General features: G+C 40.5%; 1 protein-coding gene across 1 annotated transcript; it reads right to left on the reverse strand.

The window, feature by feature from the left end:
* On the reverse strand, window positions 1-3,172 carry LOC122680737 (protein HP-25 homolog 1). Its single transcript, XM_043882400.1, has 3 exons — window positions 2,997-3,172; window positions 1,833-1,970; window positions 1-649 (listed from the first exon to the last, which is right to left on the reverse strand). The coding sequence occupies exons 1-3, from the start codon at window positions 3,058-3,060 to the stop codon at window positions 192-194; spliced, it is 660 nt and encodes a 219-aa protein (XP_043738335.1). The 5' UTR covers window positions 3,061-3,172; the 3' UTR covers window positions 1-191.
* Window positions 3,173-11,138: the final 7,966 nt, after the last annotated feature.

The raw sequence follows: 11,138 nt of genomic DNA on the forward strand, positions 1-11,138 counted from the left end.
TTGATGAACCATGCATCTTTATTGGTTTCAGCAGTTGGTAATACATTCATTTTGTCCAAGTTGGCCATTACTGTTTTAGTGATTGTTCATCATTTAGCCGTTCTAGATGAAATAGTTGAGATGCAGGAAGCTTCTTTTCTTAAATTCAGAGTTACTTGAGGGAGAGAACCGTGCAGTTACCCCTAGCCATCTTAATTTCCATTGAGCAAAAACCCATAAAACACAGTGTGAGTAGTTCCTTTTTCAGATTCTTCTTTGTCCAGCTTAGACTCCAGCCAGACCCTGTCGCCTTTCTCCAGCTCCAAGATGGAACTTCCAGAAGCCTGCTCGTGGCTATCCCCAGCTTCTGCCTGCTTGTCCCGGATCTGGGTGCCATTCCGCATGAGACCCACTTTGACAGCACTCTGAAACAACTCAATGTCAAAGCCAAATTGGTACACGCCAGGGACGCTGCAGGTGAACACGCCAGTGGCAGGGTTGAAGTGGCCCTGATGGTTGTACAGAACTTCCTGGAAGACAATGGGCTGGGAGGGTCCTGGGAAAGGCCCACTCAGCTTGACGGAAAAGGCAGACTGAGGTAGGGGTGGGCACTTCTCAATGAGTCCAGGAAGCCCAGGTCTCCCTCTTGGTCCTGGCATGCCTATGGGTCCTAGATTCCAAAATAAACAGAAAATAGAACAATACCATTTAAGGTTTTGTATTTTACATAGTAAATGAATTACTTCTTCCTTCCTATGCTTCTTGCCCTTCCAGCTACTTCCTTTCACTGGTCAGAGCCTAGCTCAAGCATCACTGCTTCCAGAAGGCTCGCCTGTCTCCTCTAGATTTGGAAAAGTTCTGTCTCCTTGTACCACACCTGGTATTAACTGTTCCCATAGTTATAAAGAATTACCACAAAGAATTATAATCCTTCCCTTAAGTGACGGCCTCATCCAAACCGGGAACAAGAGTTGTACTTAATTTTCTTCCTAAATGTCATACTCAGCATCATTTACAAAATTAGCACTCAAAATATGTTCAGTAAATGAGTACTTGAATGAATAAGTATATGAATGGATCTTTAGACATGTTCTGCCATGTCTTTTCTTTACTATAAGGCTGAGTATTAAGGATCGTTATTGGAAGTTGCCCAGATAAGTTTAAGGATCACACTATGGCAGGACTAAATAGGAATTCTGAACAGGGGTATCCAAATATGCTTGTTTATCAGAATAGCTGTGGAACACCATCCTACCAGAGTCGCCCAGTCACTCAGGGCCAGGCTACACTGCAGGCCTCTAGAGGACTCTCTGAGGATGGAGACTAGGAACCTACATGTTTAACAAGTCTGTGAGTGATTCGGATGCTCAGCCAGATTTCAAAACCATTGCTTTAGAAGTTGAATACAAGTCTTCAAATCTGATGGGATCTCCATGGGAACTTAACTTAATGTACTTCTCAGCAGATGACAAGGGAACAGGATGTCAAAGTATCTGCTGCCCCATATGCCGGTGTTACCACTGGACAAATCTCAGCTTACACCTGCCCCGCGTGATGCCAACATAAGTGCTCTACGTAGTCTAGAGATGGGGCTGTGTTCCTATGTCTCAATTCGCACTGCACACAGCAGTGTGAGCATACAGATTTCTTGGGAGTTGGAGTCTGTCTTAGTAGATGAATCTTAGGACTCTAAGGACTTGAGAAAATGAGGCCATGATCATTTGTTACCAAAAAATGATGTATCTCAATGATCAATATTCTCACCAGATCACCGGGAAGAGTTCACTGAATCTATGAACACTGAAACCAAAGAGACACTATGGAGGTCAAGAGAGTCATTGAATCTTTTTTACCTGCAAAACCACGTGGCCCTGGAGGACCGATGGGTCCCGGAGGTCCTCGGGGCCCACGAGGTTCACACAGCTCTGAGTCTGCTGAAGACTTGACATCAGCCACAAGTAAGAGGACAAGCTGAGCTAAAATCCTGAAACCTGGAGCAGAAGAAAAATCAACGAAGGTTCAGATAGGCTGGGAGATGGATCGGCCTCTCTTAAAGAGACTGTGCTACAAATTTTGTCAACTGGCTGGATGGTTTTACAATTCCAAGAAATTGATATTATTTTGATCTTTAGTTCCATGAAGTACTACATGCACCAACACTGAGATTCATCCAGACAATATCAGGAAGCACTTTGAACTGACATACTTTCACGTTGAACACAACGAAATTAAAAAAAAAATCTTCTAATTCATGCTATATGAAATCAATGCTGCTTTTTCAATCTCATGCAAACCTCTCATGGACTCAGAGCCTCCTGCCATCTGTTTAGCAGTGATCTTTAGACAACTGGTGAGAGTAGTCTACTTCTTATGATGAATAAGCACCTGATTTACCCATGTGTTACTCTGTATTGTCTTATTGGTTTATCTGTTGGATGGGCTTGGATCACAGAAGATATATAAGGAGTGGTTGTTTGTTGGTGAATGAATTGACAAATACCAAAGACTGAATCAGCCAACTACTACTTCCCACTACTCTAAACCTTTAACTTAGTGCAGCAGCCTTCATACCACTTTGAACTATAAAGCTGATAAGATCAATATGCTTGCATTAGACTTGCTCCTATTAATGCACTTGTTATGTTGTCCCCTTTATGACACATTGAACCTTCTACCCCCTGGTCCATGGCCCAGGGGGTTGGAGGTCCCTGATTTATGTCATAATGACCTTGATTTAATTTGAATGATTTGATATTGATTTCATAATGAAAGCAAAGGTCTTGCCCTGTCCCCCATTAGCTTCTATTCCTTCCACTCCCTTTGCAATATCCAACTGGCAAATTTGAAAAAGTGTCTCTATTCTTGTCCAGCATTATAGGCAGCTGCCTTCCAGAGATGTTCTAATTTTTAAAAAATAATATAAATCACACACTGGGAGACTAAATTGCTTTGGAAAGTGGTATCTACCAGTGCAATGGATTAATTTAATTACAGTAGATATTAATAAGAAAACTTACCTGCAATGTTCATGGTCCTGGCTCTTCCCCTTCCCCCAGGCACTAAAGCTCTTTCGTTGACCATCTCCTCACCTGTCCTATAACTTGATCATCTGCTTGTTATTGAAAGTTTATGGTAGATGGTTTAATAGATTGTTTTTTTTTCCTCAGTGTTTGGTTTTCTGGTCTCCTGAAGCTGAAGTCAAGGTTAATTTTTAACCAGATCAGTCAAACATTCAAATATGCCAGGAAAGCTCACAAATTGACATTCAAAGTGAAATCCACCCATATCTGGAAGTCATCTCTTCTTGTGATGGCCAAGCCTGGGACTATTAGGCTGATGAACTTTGTTTGTTAGAGATGAACCCATCTCTGACTCTTCCAGGAAAATGAGAGATGGACTATTATCCCATTTCCTCTAGTCTAAATCCATAATTTTATAGACTGTGATACTAGCCCAGGGGAGGAAGTGATTTAGTGGATAAAATTGGAGCTAAATATAGAATAATAAACACTTTTCTCCTACTTTACAGCCCAGGAGATTTTTCTTCTGCTTCTCTCCCTTACTATCTATATTTTCTGAGAACTTCTTGCTTTTCTATAATAGTCAATCTACTGACATCCTTGTGTGTGCCAACCAGCCACTCTGTGCTTGCCAAAGTGAACCTAAGTTAATAAAAATTTAATTAATTGAGAATGAGACCTTGGAAATAGCTGAGGAAAGAGCTCGACAATCTTCTCTTTAAAAAGAAAAACTAAAACTGAGCAAAATTGCCACACAAAAAAATTGCAACTTTGGGAGTTGATCAAAGTACAAAAAAAACTAAGAAATATTTATTTAAAAAGTCCACTGAATCTCATTAAGAACAGAGGTAGTCTGTGGCTTCTTTATCGGAGGCTGCTGCCGTCTAACTCCTAACACTGCACCAGAAGTTTTGCTGGAGTGGGGAGGGCTAGGAGGACTGGTAGGAGAGGGGACTGACTTTATTTCGAGCAGTAGGTGGAAAAGTCCATGCCCAGGTCATTGTCAAAATAGTGTTATAAGCATCCAATGATCAGGGAAAGCCAACACCACAGATAGTCTGACATCTTGATAATAGTTAGAGCAAGCAATGGACTAGCTAGAAATTTTAAAGATTGTTGGGGGAAAGGAACAGCCAACCAGGGCTTTTTGTTTTTGTTTTTGTTTTTGTTTTTATTTATTTATTTATTTTTTTTTTAAATTTTATTTATTTATTTATTTATTTTTTGGGTCATACATTGATATGAATCAGCCATAGATTTACACGTATTCCCCATCCCGATCCCCCCTCCCACCTCCCTCTCCACCCGATTCCTCTGGGTCTTCCCAGTGCACCAGGCCCGAGCACTTGTCTCATGCATCCCACCTGGGCTGGGGATCTGTTTCACCATAGATAGTATACATGCTGTTCTTTTGAAATATCCCACCCTCACATTCTCCCACAGAGTTCAAAAGTCTGTTCTGTATTTCTGTGTCTCTTTTTCTGTTTTGCATATAGGGTTATCGTTATCACCTTTCTAAATTCCATATATATGTGTTAGTATGCTGTAATGTTCTTTATCTTTCTGGCTTACTTCACTCTGTATAAGGGGCTCCAGTTTCATCCATCTCATTAGGACTGATTCAAATGAATTCTTTTTAATGGCCGAGTAATATTCCATGGTGTATATGTACCACAGCTTCCTTATCCATTCATCTGCTGATGGGCATCTAGGTTGCTTCCATGTCCTGGCTATTATAAACAGTGCTGTGATGAACATTGGGGTGCACGTGTTTCTTTCAGATCTGGTTTCCTCAGTGTGTATGCCCAGAAGTGGGATTGCTGGGTCATATGGCAGTTCTATTTCCAGTTTTTTAAGAAATCTCCACACTGTTTTCCATAGCGGCTGTACTAGTTTGCATTCCCACCAACAGTGTAAGAGGGTTCCCTTTTCTCCACACCCTCTCCAGCATTTATTGCTTGTAGACTTTTGGATAGCAGCCATCCTGACTGGCGTGTAATGGTACCTCATTGTGGTTTTGATTTGCATTTCTCTAATAATGAGTGATGTTGAGCATCTTTTCATGTGTTTGTTAGCCATCTGTATGTCTTCTTTGGAGAAATGTCTGTTTAGTTCTTTGGCCCATTTTTTGATTGGGTCATTTATTTTTCTGGAATTGAGCTGCAGGAGTTGCTTGTATATTTTTGAGATTAATCCTTTGTCTGTTTCTTCATTTGTTATTATTTTCTCCCAATCTGAGGGCTGTCTTTTCACCTTACTTATAGTTTCCTTTGTTGTGCAAAAGCTTTTAAGTTTCATTAGGTCCCATTTGTTTAGTTTTGCTTTTATTTCCAATATTCTGGGAGGTGGGTCATAGAGGATCTTGCTGTGATTTATGTCGGAGAGTGTTTTGCCTATGTTCTCCTCTAGGAGTTTTATAGTTTCTGGTCTTACATTTAGATCTTTAATCCATTTTGAGTTCATTTTTGTGTATGCTGTTAGAAAGTGTTCTAGTTTCATTCTTTTACAAGTGGTTGACCAGTTTTCCCCGCACCACTTGTTAAAGAGGTTGTCTTTTTTCCATTGTATATCCTTGCCTCTTTTGTCAAAGATAAGGTGTCCATAGGTCCGTGGATTTATCTCTGGGCTTTCTATTCTGTTCCATTGATCTATATTTCTGTCTTTGTGCCAGTACCATACTGTCTTGATGACTGTGGCTTTGTAGTAGAGTCTGAAGTCAGGCAGGCCAACCAGGGCTTTAATAAGATAGATCCACCAAGGCAATATTCTCTTTACACGCTTTACACTCTAGTTGGAAAAAGTTGAAGGTTTAGTTCTGTTTCTTTCTTATCCTGGTCTAATCATTGGGGAGCTTAGTCACTGGAGGGTTTTTCATAAGACTCCCCATCTTGGATAGTCCTGGGACATTACTTCTGTCTTCATTGTCTCATAAAGCAATTAAGGGGAGGCTCCTATATGAACATACTGGAAAATACATTCTGTAGGGAAAAAGTAGCTCCTGTGTCTTAATTTCCTTTTTTTACTTCTCTTACCTCTAAACTCAGCCTTGTGTCTTTCTTAACATATGTTAGCTTTGACATGCTATTAAGGCAAATATAGATATACGTACAGAATATGCCTATACATAGAGATAAATGTATATCTCTATATCAGGGACTGGCTAGTTGTTAACCCAGACTGCTTCTCCTTCATCTTGGTTTCATATGGAAATCCTCTTCACCTTGCATTTAGTAGGGACCATGCAACTGGCTTCCAGTATTGGCACTCGTAATGGGAGTCACTTTGAAAACTTGTCCACAGATTTCTCCCATGTACTCCCATCCATCTTCTTTTCTCTTCTGCCACTTTGAACGTGCAGAACCTGGAAGCACATGCTGAAGAAGATGCACATCCACAATAAGGAAGGACCCTGGTTCTCTTACTACTAAAAAGAGATTCACTCTTTTTTCAGAAATGCCCTTGAAGAGTTTTTGTGAACACTGTGTTCAGCTATTGAGAGTTACAGGTGACTACGCTACACCAGCTATTGTCACGCTTTCTAATACAGTATTTTAATTCATCCTCATGTTTCAAGAAGAGGAATGATCACAATTTGTTAGCCCTCTATTATTGGCAAGGGAAAGTTCCAGATTTGCCTCCGCCCCTTCGATAGTACAAATCGGCTTGACAGAGCCTTGTGTTCATGCTTAGTCGCTCAGTTGTGTCTGACTCTTTGCAACACTATGGCCTGTAGCCCGCCAGGCTCCTCTGCCCTTGGGATTTTCCCCAGCAAGAATACTGGAGTGGGCTGTCATTTCCTCCTCCAGGGAATCTTCCTGACCCAGGGATTGAACCCTCATCTCCTGCACTGCAGGTGGAATCTTTACCGCTGAGCCACCAACGAAGCCCCCGACAGAGCCAATGGGGTGAGTTACAGAAAATTATTTATATGGAAGAATGCACAGAGAATAAGTTCTTCAGGCACGTAAAAACTCTGAAAAAAGATGGGATGTGAATAGGGAAAGTGGGGAGAATGTACTCATTACATCTTCCTGAGAGGGATGATTTGGGGTCCAGTGGACTCTAGTCGGGGTGATGTAAACAAGAATATCCTTGGTCTTAAGGATGGGGTTGATTGAGTTAATTTCCTGATTCTGATAACATCTTTCAAGCTCCAGTTTTAATGAGAGTAGAAATACCTTTTTTAAAAAATGCAACCATTTTTCTCAGAAGGGGAAGAGGAATAAATCCAAGATTTTAGAAAGTGAAGCCTGGCTTTATTCCCTTTCAAGTTGCAGACTCATATGAGGCTTAGAGTTTCAGGAATGAATTAAGGAAACCTGAGAAATAGTGACTTCTGCTTGCTTTTATTCCTCACTTTCAAATGCTTCTAGCCACACCTTATCCCCCTTTTCCAATAACATAATTATAGCATCAAAAATATTATCATACTCTTCTTTGGCCATCAGATGTTTTTCCAAAACTTGAGTTTGGTTCATCATTAGCTAAACCTTCACCTTGGAATATTAAAGCTCTACATCAAAGTTGAAATAGTAATTTTCAGGAATCCTGCAGGTTCAGTTCAGTTCAGTCACTCAGTCGTGTCTGACTCCTTGCAACCTGGTGTGAACTGCAGCATGCCAGGCTTCCCTGTCCATCACCAACTCCCAGAGCAAACACAAACTCGTATCTATCAAGTCAGTGGTGCCATCCAACCATCTCATTCTCTGTTGTACCCTTTTCCTCCTTCTTTCAATCTTTCCCAGCATCCAGGCCTTTTCCAAGGAGTCTATTCTTTGCATCAGGTGACCAAAGTATTGGAATTTTAGCTTCAGCATCAGTCCTTCCAAAGAACACCCAGGACTGGTCTCCTTTAGGATGGACTGGTTGGATCTCCTTGCAGTCCAAGGGACTCTCAAGAGTCTTCTCCAACACCACAGTTTAAAAGCATCAATTCTTTGGCACTCAGCTTTCTTTACGGTCCAACTCTCATATCCAAACATGACTACTGGAAAAGCCATAGTTTTGACTAGATGGACCTTTGTTGGCAAAGTAATGTCCCTGCTTTTTAATATGCTGTCTAGGTTGGTCATAACTTTTCTTCCAAGGGGTAAGTGTCTTTTAATTTCATGGCTGCAGTCACCATCCGCAGTGATTTTGGAGCCCCCCAAGGTAAAGTCTGCACTGTTTCCACTCTTCCCCCATCTATTTGCCATGAAGTGATGGACTGGATGCCATGATCTTGGCTTTTTGAATATTGAGTTTTAAGCCAGCTTTTTCACTTTCCTCTTTCACTTTCATCAAGAGGCTCTTTGGGTCTGCTTTGCTTTCCGCCATAAGGGTGCTGTCATCTGCATATCTAAGGTTATTGATATTTCTCCCAGTAATCTTGATTCCAGCTTGGGCTTCATCCAGCCCAGCATTTCACAAGATATACTGTGCATAAAAGTTAAAGAAGCAGGGTGACAAGTAAGTCCTTTAAGTTCTTCTGGAAAGATGACAATTGTGGAGGGTGGAGGAAGGCTTGCACTGAGCTTCACTGTGAAGACTGACCTTTCTCCACAAGGGCATTTAACATTTTGACTCGCTGGTCTTGGAATTCCTGGCTCACCTCTCAATCCAATAGGTTCTAGGAGGAACACAGAGCAGTCTATGAGAAACTAATTCCTTAGAGGAGCCTGTATCCTTCCAGAATGCCCTCGTGGTGATGTGATTTCACAGACTGATTTTGAGATGCACTGCTCTCTGGGTTGTTCTGTCTAGATTCCAATATATCAGAGTTTCAATTTCTGTTCTAGCTCCCCTTGTGCTATCAGAGTCCTCACTATAGTGTTCCACTGAAAGCAATACTAGCTCTATTTCTGCCTGGCATTCGCGGATCCAGATGCTTACCCTTTCCTGGAACAAAGTCTCGAGGGCTTCTATTCTGTACTTGGCCAATACCAACCACTTTGGGACTGTTTCACTTTTGTATTTTGGGACTCTCGTTCAGAGCTTGGAAACTCCAGCTTGTTACCCACTAGCTCTCTCATCCTTGCTCCTCTGAGATTTTCTTTCACTTTTATCAGAGCAAGCTATGCATCAATCAGAAAGTCAACTTCACATTAGCCTTCCTGTGGGGATTAACACGCTCCCTTGGTTAAGAGTGAGTTTCGGCTTATAAAGGAAACAGTACAGGTCATATCGCATCCCTGGTCAAGCTTCTTAACATTTATAAGGGTCCATTTCTTCATCATCCACAAAAGCAAGTCATAATATGAACTCTCATTGGTCTGTTCCGAAATAATGTTAGCATTAAATATTATGTGAGTTATCTTACATAAATTTATAGTACAAAGTATAAAAATATAAGCAGGAGAAAATTAGAAGTAGACAAAAAGTAAAACCATACTAAATGGTCAATTAAAGTGCATATGTGTGCACCTACCCAGTTTCAAAATTTTAGTTGAAAATATGAAGCTGAGTTTCCTGGGCACAAAGCAAAACAGAAAAAATGTCCCCTTATATAATTCATATTGTCCATAATGGGAAATATGCATTTTGTGGGGACATTTGCAATACGGATAGGAAAAAATTATTCCCAAAGATTTCATATAGGAGCATTGCATGAAATAAGTCAACTGATTATTTAATAACACCTTCCAGTGGTGGTTATATTTTCTAATCAGCAGAAGTACTATTACAATATGTCTGAGGACAGTGCTATAGCACCTAACAAAAAACTATTAAATTTACTCTTTGTTGTACTAGGCAACCTGTGTTGAATGACTGTGTGTGAGAGAGAGAACTGCTGTGTTTGAGCTGCAAGCAGGTATATGTCTGTGTACATTTATTTGGGGGCGGGGGTGTAGGGTACAGTTTAGACTCTGAACATACAAGGTATTCCCCACTCATCTCTAGTCATGTGGGATTCAGCCATACCTAAATAACAGCACAATCACCAAAGAATAAACAGAACAGAATTATAAAACAAGTTCCATCCTGTAAAACAGTCTCAAAGAAGCCAAAATACTTCCCTTTCCTGGACTTCAATGTTTTCCTCACTCCAATGAGGAATGTAATGTTGAAACTTTCTCAACCTCACAGAGAGGTGTGAAGTCAAGTGAAGTGAAGTGAAGTCGCTCAGTCGTGTCCGATTCTTTGCGACCCCATGGACTGTAGCCCACCAGGCTCCTCCATCCATGGGATTTTCCAGGCAAGAATACTGGAGTGGGTTGCCAGGTCTAGAAAATTACAAAAATAAAATAAGGGCTATGTAAGCCTGAACACTCTGGATTTTCCTCATGACCATCTTAAAATTATTTAAAGATGCCCCAAGGCTTTCATATGAGAAACCATCAATAATTTCTGGTCATAAATATGCTCAAATATGTACAGTGTTTTCATTAGAAGGCAGAGAGTAGGAGCCAGGGGCCAGGAGTTACTACATGGGACTATTTGATGTACCATGCATCATGGCAGGCATATTTATTACATCATTCTCTTTTGCATCTAAGCAATTCTGTGACTTATGTCAGAATTCATAGCACCACTATAGCTGAAGCTGAGAAACAGTTTAGTTATTTTCTTCAAGGTTGCACAGTTGGGAAGTGTCAGAGCTAGCATGTGTGAAAACATGTCTGACTTTGAGAAACAAATTCTCAGATTATTTTGATAAACAATTGTCTTGATTTACACTCACAATTACTTAACATTTTGTGAGTCATCACTGGGATAAGAAATTACAGCCAGTTTTTATTACCAAGGATATGATTGGTGGCTTAGCTGTCTTTTAAAGCAAGTGTTAAGATTATTAAGATGACACAGACATTAGACATGTAATAACAGTTAGGACCACTCTGCTACAATAGTTGATTTATCAGCACAGACAGAGCTTTCAGTCATTAGGACAACTAGGGACAATTTCCTCTAGAATTTATATTTATTGTTGACCTATTTTGTTATATTTAAGTCCATGTTCAGGTTTTATTTTGTTAATAGGAATAAAAGGATGTCAATCAAGGAAAATTTCTACCTCCTAGATATATTGAGAAGAAGAGCAGTGGTCAGGATAATCTTACATAGGATGTCAGCCTTGTGCCTTCATTGTGCTAAATACTTCATTATATTATCCCCAAACCCTATGCTACCCTCTTAGATAGGCGTAATTACCCCTTCATG

The sequence above is a fragment of the Cervus elaphus genome, chromosome 22, assembly GCF_910594005.1.
Source record: "Cervus elaphus chromosome 22, mCerEla1.1, whole genome shotgun sequence".
Classification (NCBI taxonomy): Eukaryota; Metazoa; Chordata; class Mammalia; order Artiodactyla; family Cervidae; genus Cervus; species Cervus elaphus.

Excerpts from the sequence above, each read along its gene's own strand:
- LOC122680737 (XM_043882400.1), bottom strand. The coding sequence starts at position 3,060 with ATGGTCAACGAAAGAGCTTTAGTGCCTGGGGGAAGGGGAAGAGCCAGG. Across the intron at positions 1,971-2,996 it reads CAGGACCATGAACATTGCAG|GTTTCAGGATTTTAGCTCAG; the intron begins GTAAGTTTTCTT and ends CTTCTGCTCCAG. Across the intron at positions 650-1,832 it reads AGGGCCACGTGGTTTTGCAG|GACCCATAGGCATGCCAGGA; the intron begins GTAAAAAAGATT and ends TTTGGAATCTAG.